The sequence below is a fragment of the Pocillopora damicornis genome, chromosome 7 (assembly GCF_964200805.1).
Source record: "Pocillopora damicornis chromosome 7, jaPocDami1.2, whole genome shotgun sequence".
Taxonomy (NCBI): Eukaryota; Metazoa; Cnidaria; class Anthozoa; order Scleractinia; family Pocilloporidae; genus Pocillopora; species Pocillopora damicornis.
Genome location: NC_142676.1, coordinates 16,107,627 through 16,126,237, shown reverse-complemented (window position 1 = coordinate 16,126,237; position 18,611 = coordinate 16,107,627). Strand labels below are relative to the sequence as shown.

The following is an 18,611-nucleotide window of genomic DNA, read 5'->3' as shown; positions in this document are numbered from 1 at the left end:
TTCTTGTAAGATTCTTACAAGATTCTTGTAAGATCTTACAAGATTCTTGTAAGATCTTACAAGATTCTTGTAAGATCTTACAAGATTCTTGTAAGATCTTACAAGATTCTTGTAAGAATCTTGTGACAAGATCTTACAAGATCTTGTAAGGTCTTACAAGATTCTTAATTAAGAATCTTAATAAGAATCTTAGTAAGAAACTTACAAGAATCTTAGTAAGATCTTAATAAGATTTCCACCTGGGTGGTTTTCTCTTTCTTTTCCTCTTTTTGTCATCTGTGTCTTTTGATTCCCCTTTTGTTACCTTTTTGTCCAGTTCTTTTATTCTCTTCTTCATCTTCTTAACTTTCTTTCCAATGCTCTTGTTACTATCATCTGCAAAATTGAATTTGTTGAAGTATTGTTAAACTAATATGTAATGTTATTTACTTGTATTTCTTCAATCAAGTCCTGGCTATTGACCACACTATTTTTGTGGTCACCCTGATTATAGAAGTTTGAAAAACTGATGACCTAAACTTCCAAATGATGAGGACATTCTTTAATGTATACCAAAGTCAAATAACATTCCAATATTGGGAAAAAATCTTAATATTTTCTGTGTACATCTACTTGTAACTATCCAATTATAATAGTGGAGCACATCTATTTTTCACTCTAACAAGATGAAAAATGGGTCATTAACACCATTTTAGTGTACAATTTTATTAATTTAATTTAGTATACAAACTTTCCTGGTTACTTTACTTTCAGTAGTAATGGTGTTGTTTGCATTACTCTAAAGCATTCAAGCTAGATAAGAGGTGAAAAGCACTTGCAAGGCTAGAACAAAAACCAATCAAAACATACCTCTGGTCCCAATGGTTGAATTAAGATCTTTGTCAGTTTGTAAAGGGCCAGTTCCTTTGAATGACACCTGGAAGGAAATAGGAGAAGAGTGGAAGCATCCCTGGCTCAAAGAATCATTGATTACAGAAATAGATTATCTTCATTTGTCTTTCTCTAGGAGAATTTAACCTCCAAGTTTTGTCTAACAAATGGGAAGTTAAGACTTCTCAGCATTTCTTTCAGTTCCTTAATTCTATTTTAATATTAAAATAAAATATCTTTGAAATGATACAATACTACAACTGATAAGGATACTTAAGTGAGAAAAACACCCCTTTATTCCTAATTCAATGAAACAAGTGTAAATCTGGACTAACAGTGACAATGGCAGAGCCCCTACCAAGGAAAACACCTTGCAACCCTGAAATAGAAGTTGCAAGCTTCGGAGTACCAATACACCTTTCACTACCAAATCTTGGAACTGCAGGTGAGACCTTGCTCTTGTCACACTACCGCACAGGAACACACCTTCAGCCTCTATAGTAGAAGTTGCAAGTTCCAGAGTACAAAAGCACCTTCTGCTGCCAAATCTAGCAATAGAACTCCAGGTGAGACCTTGCAAAGGAACACACCTTTTGCCTCTATAGTAGAAGTTGCAAGCTCCAGAGTACTTAAGCACCTTCCACCGCCAAATCTGCTAATAGAGCTTGAGCTTGGGAAAAAATGACCAGAAGAAAAAAAAGATGCACTTAAAAAAGTTAAAAACATAGAAAACTGGGGCATTTAAAATAACTAAACGTGCTAAATTTCTCCAATCCACTTAATCTTAAATGCAAAATCTTTACGTTCAATCTCATACTTAAACATTTTTATACACTTTCTGAAAACATCCCTTGTGTTTTCTGTCATTTATGCAAGGACAGGGTCTTTTTTTTATCATCACAGGTGTTCAGGAAATTCATTACTAACTGTAGATGCTTTAATAACATGAATGTTCACTATAACCTTTCAAAATATCAAGGGATGTACATCATAGGCATTAAAAGGATCTTATAAAGTAAAAGTAATCTATTATAGTATTTTATAATAATGATGTTCAATTATATTATCTTGATGAGAACATATGGAATTAGTGACTAACAATATAACCAAGATAATGGTCATCAAATTAATCAGGCTTGTGTGTGTAAGCATCTGTAGCCAAGCAGCTGCTGGCAAATCTAACCCTAGCTAAGGTTTCCTATATCACCTAATCCCAACATTTAACCAGACAAAAAAAAAGAACTGGAATAAGTCTGGCTAAAATTACACAGACAGAAAGAATTGCAATCTGCAGGCAACAGATGATACACACATATAGCGGTGTTCTGGTACATGTTATGATAAATGTGGCCATGTGGATGAAGCAGTATGAAAAGTCAGGAGAGATGAAATAGAGTGTTAAAAAGCCTCAACTTGTAAGTACAACATGTGTACTTACTTTTTCTGGGGACTCTGACATGAGTTTTTCCATTTCCTGTTCAGACTGGAAGTAAAGAAAAAAACTTCAACTCAGTTCTAGTCTGACTGGCAAAGAATGTTCAAACATGTAGTTCATTTTAGAGTGTTGCCCAACATACAGTGATTGATGAAAACTGAATATTGCTCACAAGATAACAAAGTTCTCCAAATGGCATTATCAAATAATCTGCAGTTTTTGATTGCAAAAAAAGAAACATGGGGTTTGAACCTAATTCAAGGGTTAAAAATACCACACACCAATACTTGAATTGGTTAATTGATTCAATACCTTTTCTACTAGCCGCAGCACCTCTCCAGGAGGTTTAATAGCCTCTGTTGGAAATACTGTCTTGTTTTCCTGTGTCTCCAGGGAAAAGAACAATGGCTGCATCTGGCTACTCCCAAGCCAGTCATACACCTCCTACAAGTAGTTAATAAAAAATTGCATAATATGAGCTACATGAGGGGATGTGCAGCAGCACTTTTTAAAAGCAAATCTCCTTTCTCATGTTGTGGTGCTATTATAACTCTTATAATTTCTTAAAATATCAAAACATTTGGATTATTGTGTACATTATTTTAAAGCTGTATTTGCTTTCAAGGTTATCATGCATACTTACTTGATAGCAACCTCCTCTGTGAAACGTTCTTTTGAACAAACCACTGGGCGTGTAAACTTTAATCTTTACACCGTCTTTTGGTCCTTTTCTCATCCGATTTTCTCGCAAATTGCGTATTTCTTCGGCCTGTGTCAGAAACATATTTGTTTTCTATTCATTAAATCTTAAGAGCTACTTGTATCTTGAAAAAGACAACATAATGATAGAAAATGTATACCTTTGAAATATTTCATCTATTTCTTCTTATAATTATGTTTTTCCAGATCTCATTGAGCATGTTTGCTGGCTGTGAGAGTTGAAATGTATGTATAACCCCATTTAAGTAAGCTGCAAAAGGGTTTGCATCATATGAAAGAGCATTTTAAAACAACACAAATACAGTCTTAATTATTTCAGATATGAAGCACTTACTATATCATTTTTGGGGAGGCTTAATTCTCTGTCTTTTCTTTCTGTAGGTTGAAATGTTGGCCTTGCTGCACCTTGTGGTTGGTTCCTCTGTTGTTAAGTAAGAACATTTAAAATTAAGATGTAGCTGATACCAAATTTAAGTCTCTAACTTTAAGTGTTATTGACAGAAATATTTGTTTGCAGCTGGTTCTAAAAAGAAATCAATTTTTTCATCATTTGGAAGAATGCAAATGTGTTCATTGGTATGCTGGGATTTGTATCATTTTATTTTAATGAATTTCCTCAAATGATTTGTAATGGTTGATGCAATCAAATTCTAAATTACCATTCAATCCTTTTTCCCTTCTTGCTAACTAGTTTGGTGCATATAATTATCAAAAAACATTTAACCTGTTGCCCACTAGCCAATCAATCTATAACTTGTATGTATGAAAATAAAGGCTGTATCAACCACTGTGATAATGAAGGTTAAGGCAGAAGAAGGCTAAAGAAATCTCCTTTTTTTAAGGTAAAAATCTGTTGAAATAACCATACTTTAGAAGCATCTGCTTCCTGAGCTGCATGGAACACCTCATCTTGTTCTCTCTGCAAAGCTCGTGATTCCAAAATCTTCCTCCTATTAAAATATGTCCAGTAAGTTGCTCAGTACTGTTGACAACAATTTTTTGAGCACTATTTTGATTACATGAGGTCTTAAATCAATTTTGTCCATGTATCAGACAAAATTGTACCATATTGTAATATCATGGTGCACATAAAATTAAAGCTTTGTCCAACAAGAAAGGGACTCCAGAAAGATCTATTACCAGTTGGCATGTGCAATTTCCACGGCTTCTGCTGCCCTTTGCACCGCTTCACTTATTTGGGAAAAGTCAAAAAAGCTCCCTGTAAAAATAACAAAAAAAAGTTAATTATAATAGCTTTAGCTTTGATTTTCTTGTTTTGTATGCACTATGAGGAAATACCCGTACTTTTGCATCAAGAGAGTTCCTACAGTAACCTTCAAATTTTCAGTTAATGGCTGAGGCTTTTCCAGAATAGAAGTTATCTTAGAGTAAAGCAAAACTCAATTGAATTTTTTACCTGCATATCTCTCCACAGGTGTGGGTTGGCTTGACCCCCCCATGGATGGTGTACACAGAATAATCTGAGGCACACCAAGAGTTTGGCCACCAAGTGCCTGCATGGCTAGAAACAGAAAAAAAAATCATTTAACTTCCTCCTTATGGTAAGACTAGCTTGGGATCTACACAATTTATGTAAAAGCTTAATATCATTTTTGGTGGTTGGTTACTGCATTTCCTTGAATAAGTGCCCATGCCCTAATAAATGCCCCCTCCTCTGAATAAAAAGCCACCCCCTGGGCCTAAATGTCAAATAAGCCCCCCCCCCCCCCTCAATTTCTTAAATTAGCAGGGATACAGGGAAAACCTGTTTTTATGGCCAATTTATTTAACCTTCAACTTCAGCAGAATCAGTAAAGAAAAGTACTTCCTTTTCCTTTACTCACTTCTATTTATTTCCATTATCATGTGCTTACAGAGTTCTTTTCTGTGCATTATCTGTTCTTTTCATTTTTGTCCTATTTCCCTGCCCTTGGTAAGTACTCTAGCCTTCCCAGGCTCAACTACACTATTCTCTATTCTACAGAGACCTGTAATTTCATTGATTATAAAGTTATTAGGATGCATTTGAAGAAAACAGTTGATAAATAATGACAGCTCAGTTAATACTGACTTAACATCTACATGAATAACAGTATAGCATTTTATTTTCTGTTTAAGATTTAGTTGAAATAAAGATACAGTTTGTTGAAAGGAAAACTTATCTCAATTAAGCACCTTCCTTCAAATAAGCACCTCCCCTTTTAGCTGATAATTTTAAATAAGCGCCCGGGCACTTGTTCAGGGAAATACTGTAGTTCATTAGTGGCCCTATATCATGTATGTACCTTCTTTTCCATCCATGGAATCAATGCAAGATATCCAGAAGAGGCAATCCTCGGGAAAATCTCCATTTATGACGGCATTATTCAGGTCACTGTATAACCAAAAAATAAGAAATTTGAAATGCTTAAGGAATACATAGAGTGGGAGATGTGGTAACTGAACAGTATGTATAGGTATGGATACATATGTAGAAAATAGAGATATTGAAAAACATTCCCGATACTTATACATAGAGTGGGAGATGTGGTAACTGAACAGTATGTATGGGTATGGATACATATGTAGAAAATAGAGATATTGAAAAACATTCCCGATACTTATACATAGAGTGGGAGATGTGGTAACTGAACAGTATGTATGGGTATGGATACATATGTAGAAAATAGAGATATTGAAAAACATTCCCGATACTTATACATAGAGTGGGAGATGTGGTAACTGAACAGTATGTATGGGTATGGATACATCTGTAGAAAATAGAGATATTGAAAAACATTCCTGATACTTATACATAGAGTGGGAGATGTGGTAACTGAACAGTATGTATGGGTATGGATACATATGTAGAAAATAGAGATATTGAAAAACATTCCCGATACTTGTTAAAATGATAATCATAGCTACCTCAACATGTCTCTCTCTGCAGAAGAGAGAGTGTGTGAAGCCTTTAAAATCACAATCACCGCCATCTGAAGGCCTCTTTTAATGTGATAACAAAGCTAAAAGGAGAAAGAATATCTCACTGTGTAAAGCATACCTGCTTGAAAAAAGTCAGGAAAAGGCTGACCCTCTGTGGCAGTACAGACTGGGTACAGCAAGGTCCATACAAAAACAACTAAGGGACAATATTCCTCAGTATGGCTTGAGCTAGTGATGTTAGTAAGTAGATTAGTATATGGTTCTTGGAAAATATATGTTTGCTTTGAATTTTTGCGGTTTTCGAGAAAAAGAAAATAATACAGCACAGCTTATGTCTGTCTATAAAAATAATTATTTTCAGGTTTTGTTTAACCGATTACATTTACTAGAGCTATGGTATAATGTGAACTAGCTTACAGCTTTGAATGGGATTCCAATGAAGGAAACTCCAGGACAAATATTTGCGGTAGTTAAATGAAATACGGTTTGGTAAAAACCATCTGTACACAATCCTGCAAAGGTAAAAGTTAATGTCTACTTTAGAGCTCATCTAATCCCACTGCCACTCAGAGTGTTATTATATAGCTCTTACTCCCAAACCCCCATCCCCCATACAACCATATTTAGGTCAGTTTCCCCTTCTATGCTCATAGTAAGTAGGGGCACTATTGAAGTTAGAACTGAAGGGATTTTAAGAGAAACTATCAAATGGTTCACAATGGGTGATGTTCTTATAATGGACATATGTATGAAGTCAAATGCAGCCATAAGCTATATATACAATGCAGATGGTAACAGTTGTGTCATGGGAAAGCAGAACAAAAAATTTCTTTCTTGCTACAACTACCAACGATAGGCTACAAATGTATCCTGAAATTATCTTATATGCCAAAACCTCCCTTTATGTATTGATTTCATGGTACCTGAGTATTTAAGTCCAGAGTCCGAGAGCTTGAAAGTCACTGAACCCACTGCAAAATGAAGGGGAAAACACAAATTAATTGAGTATCAAATGAAAGAGAGAAGAAAGAAAATTAAAACATGAGAAAGCAGACCAAGCATTGGCTTAAATTAGCTTTTGTTTATTCGAATTTCAAACAATATACATGAAGTACCTGGATGCTGGTCGCCATGATATTGGGGCCCAAGTTCACCTGACAAGATAATTGTGAGATTCAGTGGTTTAACTAAGGGAGTAATGTTGCTACTGATTGGATGTAAGACTGGTGGTCACTTTGAGTTCAAATCCAGTATTTGGAAACTAAAGTCATGTACAAATGTTTTTCATGATCTTGCTGATTTTAATTCAATTGTCCCTAAATGGAATATGAAAGCCAGAACCTTACAATCATATCCAATATCAACATAGAAGGTTATGAGAAGTTACATAATTACGAACTTAATCAAAGGTTAAGAGAATGGTACCTTTCTCCAGCTGACTCTGTGTGGAAGTTGAAGGAGCTTGTACACCTGGACATGAGACAGATTACTAATTAATTCAATTTGAAACTAGGTATGCAGCATTCAGCAATTACTGACTCAGCAGACATGTCTACAAACATCTCATCCAATCAGTGCAAGTGCTTTATTTACCCTACTGAGTACAATTGGATAAATGTGTCTAATCCTTCTACAAACACTGTAATATTGAAGTTTGGTCAATAACTGGCTCTTTGTTATCTTGACTTATAGCTATGGCTGAAATTTTTGCCAGATGTGAATCAGGATTATGGAAATAAGGACATCTAGCATTCAAGGGCCATCAAGAAGATACATTTCTCATTCCTTTTACTATGGCAATCACTTGTGATTCAGTATTTACCTTGATTTGTGGTGGTGATTTCCCTTTGTCCCAAGTCAGGTGGAGAGTTAACTGTTTGGCTCCCCCCTGTGACAGTGGCAGACAGGAACACCCTAGTGCTGGCCTGTTTATATTGTTTGCGGATTAAATCTGCAGACAAATTGCTGCCAACTTTATACAGTTGATGATTTCCACTTGGCTTTGCTTTGTAATAATCAAGGTATCTACGGATAAAAAGCACAGGTACCAAGACGACTTATTAACAATATGTAAAAGAAATCAAACCAGGGAACTTACAATCAAACCCTGAAGACCGTAGAGACCCAACTAGTTAAGTTTTTAAATAGTATTTATCACGCACTTTAAACATTAATAGAAGCTATTTGTAGATTTTATTTTATTAATTGTAGTATTTTAAGTTTTCTAAGTAAATGTATTGATGCCTTATCTAGTTAATATTATTAGATTAATAGGGCATTGTTTTTGTAGTTATTGTATTATTGGATTTTCTGATTAAAAATTGTACTATTCACAAAAAAAGCCTAGTATGCAACGAGAGAGAGTTTGATGCGTAATCATGCATAGAAGGAGGCTGTCTAATTAGTTGGTTGGGGTTGACAATTGGAGCTGGTGTTCTAAGGGATCAAATATCACTTAAACCTCAAGTTTTTGAAAAACTGTTACAAGGGCTTATATTTAGCACTGAATGGAAGATCGAATTAATTAAAAAAAGAAACACAGAAGACGAAATTTTGTATACCATTGATCATCAAAATCCGCGGTCTAAATTGGACTGCACTTGAATGACCCTTCGGGTCAGCTATTTACACGTTATTTTGCCCGCTTGACACTGCTAGTCACAAAAATTAAGCCTACTTCACATTGATCTCTCGACTTAAGAAATCTCGATTTAATCCTCAACTTTGTGCGGTTGTGAATAAAAGGGATAGGATTCTAAAGAAATTTTGGTGCTGCGTCGCTAGGAGAGTATAAAAGGGTAATTTAGTATCATCAACTGAGATGCAACTCAGTTGATAATACTGAATTACAATTTTGTGTGGTTATGTTAGGATGATTGTCCGGAAATTGTTGAATTTTTTGCCGGCGTATTTGATTAGTGACTGTTTTGTTCGTAGTGTTTTAAGTTAGCCATCAGGTTATCTTAAAATAGGGGTTTTAAGTCTTGTCAAATGAAGTTATCGTAGAATAAGGGTTTTAAGTTTTGTCAAATGAAATAAATGAGTTTAAAATAGACTTTATCTTACTAGCGCAACCCTCTCATCGATTTGCGGTGGAATCCCTGTGGAATTCACAACATAAAAACGCGCGATTAGCGCTGCTCCAGGAACATTAGTCCAGAACAACCAGCTGATTCAGTGAATAAAAAATATTTTGCGTAGAAAAGTGGCTGAAACTAGAATTCAGTCACCATTTTCACGCTGGTGCGGTGCTGAAAGAATGTAGACCATATTTGTGGAAAACTGTCTTACTTACCTGGTCGCCGTGATTTCGGGAATTTCCCTTTTTAGGTGCGCCACCATAGCGTCTCCGCAAAGCCTCTGGTCGAACTTGACCTTTTTGCCATCTGGGGCAAGAGTTGAGTTTTGAGTTACTTGCGCAATGTCGTCCACCCAAACGAATGTTCGGTAGGGCTTCGCGCCCGGTAGCCCGCCTGCAATTTGTGAGTCCTGTGAACCAACTTGTGCATTGGGGTCAAAAATAAGCCCGATGGCTCCTACGCTGTGATCACCAGACATTTCAAGATTTGTTTGTACAGATGAAACAAGCTGTTGTAGGGAGCGAAAAGAACTTCCCTCGTTCATCTGAAAAGTAGTGCCACTTAGAGAAACACCCCTATGCTGGTATCAAATGTAACGTCAACGTCATATCCGAAATGATGATTACTGGTGGTGTGACATTTCTAATTTTTCTTTTTTCATAATTAAATAAATTTAGGATCCAAGGCTTTGCACGAGCTGGTTAACATTCTTTAGATTTTATAAAATTACACGTCAGTCATTTCCTATTCGATGAATGGATTTTATGAATATAATTTGCTTCCGTACGCCAAGTCAGAGTTACGAGTTTGTAACTCTAGGAAATCGTTGTCACTTGCGGTTAATTTCTAACAAAGAGGTGAGGCACAACAGAGAAAGACCTTTTGTTTTAATTTAATTTCACTGCGGGACGTGTGCTATGAATCTTTCACAAGGTTCCTGTTTGCTGTTAAAATTATAGAAAGCTCGAAGTACAATTGGCGATAAATTGTCGAAAAATTCAAGGGAACTATAACTGCCAGTCTCGTGGAAGGAAAACCTCTCTTTCAACGCTACGATGCATGTAAACAAGTTTTCCTGGTATAGATTTCTTTCCTGGTGTCTTGTAATTTGCATCCTTCAACCCGCATCAGGTAGGTATCAGGCTTCTTTCCAAGAACACTTACTCAAACGCCATTGTGGTCATTATGTGAAAAGTATTCGTATTCCACTGCTTCTTCTGCGATCTACAGGGGCGCAAATTATTTTGATCGAGAAAACAAAGGACAAAATGTATTGAGCGGCCCGCCAACTTCATGCAACCCAAGCTTCTTTTTGAAGGGAGAAAAAGAGGCGCAAGGTCATCTTCATTAATCGTAGACGAGCAGATGCGCACAAGCTTAAAACCGGGTTGGCTGCTTATGAATTAGCCGCAGTTGTTAGCTTCGGGCGAATGAAGATGCTAGTGTTAACCTTAAGCCGGAAAATCAGGTTCTTCGTTATCGCTGATGATTTATCAGTGCTTTCTTATTCGCCAGTGCTTTCTTATTCGCAAGTCCTTTCAAAATGAAATTACGTGTCAGTTTTTCCAAAAAAGGCTATCACTGGACTGTAGATGCGATTTAAACTGATAAAGCAGTGTTCCTTATTAAGTACTGCTCTTTCAGCTATGTCAATGATCGTTTGCTGCGCAAATTTCGTGTTTTAGAATAAGAATATATCTCGTTCCCCCTTCTAGGTCCCGGACTACCAAAACGGTCAAGAAGATCTCAAAAGGGTGTTAGATTTTTTGGCTAACGGTTAAAATTTTTTCCCATATACGGCTAATGGTTAATCTCTCTCCATTGCTGTCCCAGGATTTTTTTTGTGTACGGTCAACTTTTTTTTTATACGAGTTTTGACGATAGGTGCCATAATTTTGTCTAAATAGCTGGAAATAAGTTCAGTGGGACAACTGCAGGCAGAAACGATGGGTCGACCTGGGTCCCCCATGGGTACTATAATGGGACCGTCAAAATCGTCAAAACTCTACCGTCTTACATTAAGGACAGCCAACACGCACTTGAAATTTTTCGTGACTTTAGTTTCCTCGACCAAAACAAACTTATTTTCACCATGGATATAACATCTCTTTACACTGTCATTCCCAATGACGAAGGTCTCCGGGCCCTCAAACATTTTTTTGATCTACGCACTGTTAAAGAACCTAGCTCTGAAACACTGCTCCGTCTGGCCGAACTAGTACTCACACTCAATTGTTTTTCATTCGGTGGTAACTACTACAAACAAACTAATGGCGTGGCCATGGGTACTATAATGGGACCCAGCTACGCCAATCTTTTTGTAGGTTTTATCGAACACCAATTTTTTAGCCAATACCACGGCCCAAAACCTCAACTCTACGGCCGCTACATTGACGATTGCATCGGCGCTACCTCCTCTACCAAGGAGGAGCTCACTCAATTTATAACCGCCGTCAATTCTTTTCATCCGGCTCTTAAATATACCTGGCAAATTTCCGACACTTCTTTAGCTTTTCTAGACATCAAAATTTCAATTGAAGGCAACGGCTTATGTACTAGTGTTTACTACAAACCTACAGATTCACATAGTTACTTATTGTATTCATCCTCACATCCATCACACGTCAAGAACTCCATACCTTTTTCACAGTTTCTCAGACTTCGCCGTTTATGTAGTGACGACTCTGATTTTTCCGAAAAATCAGAGGCAATGAGCCAGTTTTTCGATAAACGCGGCTATCCTGTTTCTGTCGTTCAAGCGGGCTACCACCGTGCCCAACTAATCGATCGACAGGCAGCACTACAAACGGCTGAGAAGGATAACACTGACCGCATTCCATTTACTCTTACATTTCACCCTCACAACCACGCAGTTAAATCTATCATTCTTAAAAATTTTAAATTACTCCAAAACGATTCAGAGACTGGCACTATCTTTTCGCAACCCCCACTTATTTCATTCAAACGCGACAAAAACATAGGCAACTTTTTAGTCAGGAGTTCATTTCAAACCTGTGACCAATCTGGAACTTTTAAATGCGCTCGCTCACGATGCAAAACTTGTCCTTTCATTCATAACGTAGAGAAAATATCGGGACCCAAAAGATCTATTAAGATCATTGATCACTTTACGTGTACCTCCGCCAATGTTATTTACTGCATAACTTGCACTTATTGCAATAAGTTATACATCGGCGAAACAGGAAGACGATTGGGTGACCGATTCCGAGAACACCTTCGCGATGTGGAAAGAAATGACAAGGACGCATCCAAACCAGTCGCTAGACACTTTAATCTTCCTTATCATTCTCAACAGCATATGGCAGTTTGCGGCCTTTCCTTACATCTAGGCAGTTCGGAAAGCCGTAAAACACTAGAACAAAAATTTATATTCCAAATCGGCACCCTTAATCCCCACGGAATCAACGAGCGCTTTTCATTCAACTAATTTATTCCTGTTTTCTCGTCACCACATTCCCACCAATGGCGTAGCTCCACTTCCTACATTTAAATCCACACACAACCCACAATTCCTCTAATCGCTCTGACGAAGGGCTAACGCTCGAAACGTCAGCTTTTTTACCCTTTACGGTGGCTAATTTACGTTTTGAACTGAGAAGTAGATTCTTAGTGTCCTTGGGGTATTCTACTGACAGAGGGTCGGTTTGAATGAATTGGCCTTTACTGAAGCCGAACTGAAGTTTAACTTAATCTTAAGTGGCTTTGTTTCACGTTCATTTAAAAAAAAAAATGTCCTTTACCGCAGTTTATTTCGGTATTTCAACACATTAGGGCAGAGTGTGCAATGGTTTTACACGAGAACAAGGCGGAAATACGGACTGAAGGCGGAGCAACCAAACTTTGTTTGTGTGTTCGTTTTATTTATTTATTTTTTATTTTAGGCTCTACTTTTTAAGCAACGAACTTTTAAGCGCATTATTTTTTTCCTTTTCATGATTTGTTTTGTCTTTCGCGTACGCCTTATGCGATCGATTTCATGTTATGATAATGCCGTACGATATATTTTGAAACCCAGACGCCAAAATATAAGAAAACGTAATAACACTTGAATAATATATCTTTCATTCGATTTTTGACAGATAGGAAAAGTGCCCCCACGGTACTCAACAGTCTTTCTTTGTAGCAGGCCACAAGAACTGAGAAGTAGATTCTTAGTGTCCTTGGGGTATTCTACTGACAGAGGGTCGGTTTGAATGAATTGGCCTTTACTGAAGCCGAACTGAACTTTAAGTTAATCTTAAATGGCTTTGTTTCACGTTCATTAAAAAAAAAAATTATGTCATTGTCTCGTAAGATCTCTGAATTTATATTTTTAGTTTCCCTTTGTAGTAGGCGAGTTCACCTTTCCATTTGACTTCTTGTGTCCCTAGAGAATTATAATGATCGCACTTTGAGTTTGAATTGTCCTTTATTGAAGCCGAGCTTGATTTTAACATTCCCTGGATTGCTGCTATTGTTTGTCATGCATTCTAAATAGCGTCTGGTTACTGAGTGGCAAGTTGTTGGCATTGAAGTGTTCTGACGTGCTTAAGAAAACTCAAGAAACCCTGATATAAGAAATGGATAACATTACACCGATAACTAACTATCCAAAGGACTACGAATGTCAAGTATGGTAAGGATAGTTCATCTTTCTTTTTTTTCTCAAAAATATGGAAAATTTAATTTCTGAAAAACTCAAATCCAACCATACGTTGTGTCTTTCATCTCCTATTGCTCAAACTACTGAACAGTATGCGACAATGCCACCAAAGAAAGCGTTCTTTATGTGCAGTAGTAGCTTTCGGTAGAAAGAGTCCGATTGATTGTGAGTCAAATTGTAACAAATTCAGTAAGTCTCACCGATTTACGCTTATTTCTCTACATGCCGTGTTAACTATTTTTAAGTTCGCTCCATGTTCCACATGCCTAGGATTAGACTTTTACTGGTTTAACCCCATCTTACAACACGCCCGACCTACAACGTCAGTTCATTCAAAAAACGTGAGAGTATTTCCCACTATAGCAGCTTACAGACCACGCTGATTGTTTCGCGTTTTCATGCTGGCGTTGGCTAGCGCGAGGCAAGCTTACGGGTGAACTCATGCATGCATATATCAGGTTTCTCAGAGCGTCATAAAATTATCTTTAGTACAGCAACCAACCAACCGATAGCATAGAAACAGTGAAAAAAAAATTTAGTCTTTTGATTGGACTCTTGAGCGCGGGAAAAAAAACCATAAAAATTTAAATGCATGGAATTTAGAACGCCATCAGTTCAAGCCACTCCCCTAAACCTCGTACGGGTAAAGGTAGATTTTTGAGGAATCTTTCGATTGAGTTTCAAAAGTAATCTGGGATCTGGGATTGTTTTGGATCCGAATTCCCTTCGCGATTTTCATAAATGACACGCACACCATCGTCTCAGCCAACCCTATTCAAAACTAAACCTATTCACGAGTCGGTCGCATTTTCCCGCGTTTCCGGTAGTTTTATTTTTTTCTTTGCGTCCTCTGATTAACTCTCGTGAATTCCTTTGATTCTCTTTTGCGAAAACTCAGAGCAGTCGAAATCCATGTTCTCTTTGTGCTTTAGTGATACCCTGATGCTGGAGCCAATTATTTTGCCGGACTGCGGCCACACGTTCTGCAAAACTTGTATTAGTAGGGTGCAACAAAACCCAACTACCAGCCATTGCCCCCTTTGTAAAAAGCCTATATGGAGCTCCACACAACTGAAGACAAACTTCACCCTCAAAAAGCTTGTAGAGAAGATCGAGGTAAAATGTACAGCGTGCAACGAGAGGGGGAGCATCGAAGTGGTAGCACGGCACACCTGCCCCGATGCCCTCGTATCCTGTTCTAATAGGGGCTGCCAACGCAGCATTAAAAGAAAGGATGAGCCGACCCATAAGGAGGAATGCCTCTACGCAGTCATCTCGTGTGAACAATGCCACCAGAATACCACCGTGGCCAACAAGGAACTTCATCTTGAAAAGACTTGCATAAGGGGAGAAATCCGTTGCCCTCTAAAATGCAGGAAGCGTCCGAGAAGGTGTGGTCACAAAGCGTTGTACATCATCATTTCAAACTTAAAATGAAATTCTCTTTACGTGCGTAAAAGAAAGCATCTGGTGTGGGTATGCGGTTTCTTATATTAGGTCTTTTATATTTGATTTTTTAAGCCCATGTAGACCATACTAGCATGTACGACTTTGAAAATTGTCACTGAGTTCAAGGTTTTCTTTATCTTTCCCAAGTGTACTCAAAGCTTACTGTATATAATTTTTATAGAAATATCATCTTTAAATATATAAATCTCGTGAACTTTGGAAAGCTTCCCTTCAATTTGCTCCTCCGTCCAAGATTAAAATTGATCCAAAATTAGCCCCAAAAGTTTACTTTGCGACTCAAACGCAGTGTTATTGGGAAAATATCCATGACTTGGCTTGTCTTATTATAATCCTTGTCACTTTCAAGAATCAACAGCAAATAATGAAATAAACAAATACAAAATATGAGTTGAGCTGAACAGATGCGAGTTCTTTTCCTCGTTAGTAGATACATTCATGTAGCTTTAACCTTTTGTTTACTCTTAGGATGGAGTTGCAAACCCATCTGCTTGTCTGCGAGGAGAGGCAGCGACAATGTAGAGTCAATGGATGCCAATTTGCTGGCAATTTTAAGGAGATGGAGCAACATAACAAGGACCAAGCAGAAAAGCACGTGTCACTGCTGACAGAGATGGGTGAAAAGCTCTTAGACGTATTACTTAAAAAGGTAAGGCTGACCGAGGCCAATGCTCCTTAATGTTTTCCCCTTCCGATCTTTAATTGTTACTTAATAGCTAGTGTGCACGTCGCTGCGTGTCCACAGATTTTTTAACAGTTCTACAAAACTTTGAACAGATTTCTGCTTTAAAAATCATCAGTCGAGACTGAAAAAGTTGACTGAGTAGATGGTCCTCTTGTTTCCTTTAGAATACGATCTCACAAGGATGATATAAAAATATACTATTTGAGGCAGATTTGGGGATGAAGTGCGGGGGAGGGGGAGTGGTCGAACATTTTTTTAATGCTGTTCAGCTTACAATAATCGCCCAGTGAATTTTCCTTTCACTTTACTCATTATGACGCTGATTTGATTTCCAACACAACAGGACACGAATGACTTGACCAAGACAAAAATGGCACTCGGAGGTTTCTGTTGGTCCATCTTTAACTTCAAACAAATGGCAGCAGATATGCTACAAGCCGGAAACACTGCAGAACCGATGGCCAGCGGAGTTTACGAATTTGAAGAGTGTAGTTGGAGGATGCTGCTGTACGTACGTCGCACAAAGTGCAAGTTATTCTTGCAGTTGCACCGAGCCGTTCATCCTGTACGAGCTTCATTCAGGTAAATCATATCACCCCCTTGATTACGGATTGGTTACTCTTGCTAAACCCTATACCTATAAGGTTAACCTGTACAAGCTATCAACCTTCTACAAAATGAATCGGCTGAATCAAAATAACGCATGCTTAGTAACTCTAATCGGTCATATCTGAGTAGATAGCTCCAAAAACCTAAGAATCTGTAAAGGGAAATAACTAAAACTTCTTTCTCTTTGTTTTTCCTCTTTTCTGTTGTGTTGTTGGTGTTTTTGGTTTTTTTTTTATGTTTTTTTTGGGTGTGTGTGTTTGTGTGTGACTGTAAATATATGAAAATCATATATGTGAACTACGGTTAAAGAAATGAAAATGAAAGAGAACATCGCAGTAATAAATACTTCTCAAGCAGCAGTGAAAAAAAGACCTAAGTAGTGCTCATTACTGCGATGTTCGCTTTCATTTTCACTGTCTGTGCGTGTGTTGAGATAAGAAAAAAAATTAACCTCTTAAAAATTTGTTTTAGAATTGTCATCGGGCTGGCAAACCCAGTAGTCATTGAGCTGGAGCCAGATCTTCGCCTGCAGGAAGGGGAGACCTTCGGGACTGAGGTTGCCCTGGCAAAACTGGAACGAGAGACAGAAAAGAACTCCGGCTGGCTTTTTATGGAAATATTTATTGAAAGGTTTTCTTTTTCTTTGTAAATGTTTAGTTGTGAAGTGAAGATATGACACACTGTTACCTTAAGTTGAGTGACTGCGATGCAGTGTTCTCTCAGACTGATGTAAATCAAAATGAAAGCTTTTTCTATGACTGTCCGCATCGTTAGAGTGAATATTTCTGAACCAGCGAAATAGTATATTGTGAATTTTCAAATTAGCTAGGAATAACCTTTTTTGTGTGACCGACAAAGAATCCTCAGATAACGTTTAATATTTCCACGTAGCTATAGCTAAGCGAGTATGACGTTAGCGAGAAAAGAAAAAAAATACAGCGCACGTGAAAACACTGCATCATAACCATAAACATGGTTTAGTTATTCTTCTTTTTGTAATAAATAAAGAGACAGTTTCGTTGAGATGGTCAAACTATACGTTAGGCTAAAAGAGTTCCATTGCCTTTTTAAAATTGCTTGAGCCAAATTTGAATCATAGGCTGACGACTTTTGACGTTGTGTTAAACTTATAAATAAGATAGACAAGACCATAGCTGTGGCGTAACAGATAATTTCATTCTTTTTTGGGCGTTTCCCCGATCCGTTCGCATTTTTCAATTTAGTTCCTTTCGGTTTTATATTAGCATCGTTTTAAAAAGCTTTTATTTACCTTTTTCTCATACATTTAATGCAAGAAGATCAAGTTTTTTGTTTTTAATCGGATGTGATTAGTCATGTGCACAACATTTAGTGAATAATAAATTGTTGCGGCAGAATGGCTGTGGAATCTTTTGGTTTGGTTTCATCTTACTTTACAAGTTTCCTTGCTCTTAAACTTCCCTTTACGAAAAAATATCTACCACTGTAAACTTTCTTTTTCCCTCAAATGTTGCTGATTTTCTCTATAAGGTGGCTTTCCGGTTCTACCAGCATGTTATTAAAGCACGAGCTGATTATTGTCGTATGTTGTAGCGTTAAAACATTCATTAAAAGTTTGTTATAACTTTTCCAGAGATACTTTCATTTGGAGAATCCGTCAGATATTGTACGATAACTTAACAAACTGTGATGATAGTGTCAAAATTTTGCCAAAATCGCCATGAATACCAAAACAGGGCTTTGTTCATTTATTGCGAGGAAGTAGAGAAATGCTTCCTTAATTTGGTCTTAATCAATACCCTTATGCTAATGGTACATTTTTTAATTGTACAATATACACGAAGTTAAAGGAGAAGACTAACTGCAGTCTTTTTTATTGATATACAGTTTTTATTACCTTTCTAAAACTATCCTAACCTTGTACCGTGAGAAGTCTGGGTAGGAGAGTACTCTGCGGTTATCAGAGTCGGCGATTGAGAAAATTATCAGGCTCCGGCAATGAGACAAATTTCGGACTCGACGATTGTAACGAATAATTTAAGGACTCGAGCATTAATAGTAAATACAGACATGGGAAATAATATCAGGCTCGGAAAATAATATCAGACACGGGAAATAGCAGACAATGAGGAGGTCTGAAAGAGGCCAACAATAACGGACCCTGTTAATTGATTTCCGACA

The 18,611-nt window shown here is 37.4% G+C and overlaps 3 protein-coding genes across 3 annotated transcripts; 1 reads left to right on the top strand and 2 right to left on the bottom strand.

Annotated features, from left to right (window-relative positions):
• Positions 1-223: 223 nt before the first annotated feature.
• On the bottom strand, positions 224-4,560 carry LOC149042820 (uncharacterized). The gene is made up of 9 exons (XM_089213652.1): positions 4,443-4,560; positions 4,166-4,244; positions 3,894-3,975; positions 3,360-3,446; positions 2,949-3,074; positions 2,618-2,749; positions 2,309-2,353; positions 850-916; positions 224-375 (listed from the first exon to the last, which is right to left on the bottom strand). Exons 1-9 carry the CDS (start codon positions 4,543-4,545, stop codon positions 224-226), a joined length of 873 nt encoding a protein of 290 aa, XP_089069778.1. The 5' UTR covers positions 4,546-4,560.
• A 715-nt stretch (positions 4,561-5,275) lies between these two features.
• LOC149042819 (uncharacterized) lies at positions 5,276-9,505 on the bottom strand. The gene is made up of 10 exons (XM_089213651.1): positions 9,243-9,505; positions 9,014-9,116; positions 8,275-8,290; positions 7,770-8,003; positions 7,373-7,417; positions 7,063-7,101; positions 6,871-6,918; positions 6,365-6,459; positions 5,933-6,027; positions 5,276-5,399 (listed from the first exon to the last, which is right to left on the bottom strand). Exons 1-10 carry the CDS (start codon positions 9,503-9,505, stop codon positions 5,294-5,296), a joined length of 1,044 nt encoding a protein of 347 aa, XP_089069777.1. The 3' UTR covers positions 5,276-5,293.
• Positions 9,506-13,412: 3,907 nt separating this feature from the next.
• Positions 13,413-17,828, top strand: LOC149042818 (TNF receptor-associated factor 5-like). Its single transcript, XM_089211993.1, has 5 exons — positions 13,413-13,663; positions 14,623-15,081; positions 15,626-15,806; positions 16,186-16,424; positions 16,923-17,828. The coding sequence occupies exons 1-5, from the start codon at positions 13,608-13,610 to the stop codon at positions 17,098-17,100; spliced, it is 1,113 nt and encodes a 370-aa protein (XP_089068119.1). The 5' UTR covers positions 13,413-13,607; the 3' UTR covers positions 17,101-17,828.
• The last annotated feature ends 783 nt before the right edge of the window (positions 17,829-18,611 follow it).

Excerpts from the sequence above, each read along its gene's own strand:
- LOC149042820 (XM_089213652.1), bottom strand. The coding sequence starts at position 4,545 with ATGCAGGCACTTGGTGGCCAAACTCTTGGTGTGCCTCAGATTATTCTG. Across the intron at positions 3,976-4,165 it reads GAAATTGCACATGCCAACTG|GAGGAAGATTTTGGAATCAC; the intron begins GTAATAGATCTT and ends ATATTTTAATAG. Across the intron at positions 2,750-2,948 it reads ACAGAGGAGGTTGCTATCAA|GAGGTGTATGACTGGCTTGG; the intron begins GTAAGTATGCAT and ends AACTACTTGTAG.
- LOC149042819 (XM_089213651.1), bottom strand. The coding sequence starts at position 9,505 with ATGTCTGGTGATCACAGCGTAGGAGCCATCGGGCTTATTTTTGACCCC. Across the intron at positions 9,117-9,242 it reads CCCGAAATCACGGCGACCAG|CTGGTTGTTCTGGACTAATG; the intron begins GTAAGTAAGACA and ends TCACTGAATCAG. Across the intron at positions 7,102-7,372 it reads ACAGAGTCAGCTGGAGAAAG|GTGAACTTGGGCCCCAATAT; the intron begins GTACCATTCTCT and ends TTATCTTGTCAG.
- LOC149042818 (XM_089211993.1), top strand. The coding sequence starts at position 13,608 with ATGGATAACATTACACCGATAACTAACTATCCAAAGGACTACGAATGT. Across the intron at positions 15,082-15,625 it reads TGCAGGAAGCGTCCGAGAAG|GATGGAGTTGCAAACCCATC; the intron begins GTGTGGTCACAA and ends GTTTACTCTTAG. Across the intron at positions 16,425-16,922 it reads CCTGTACGAGCTTCATTCAG|AATTGTCATCGGGCTGGCAA; the intron begins GTAAATCATATC and ends AATTTGTTTTAG.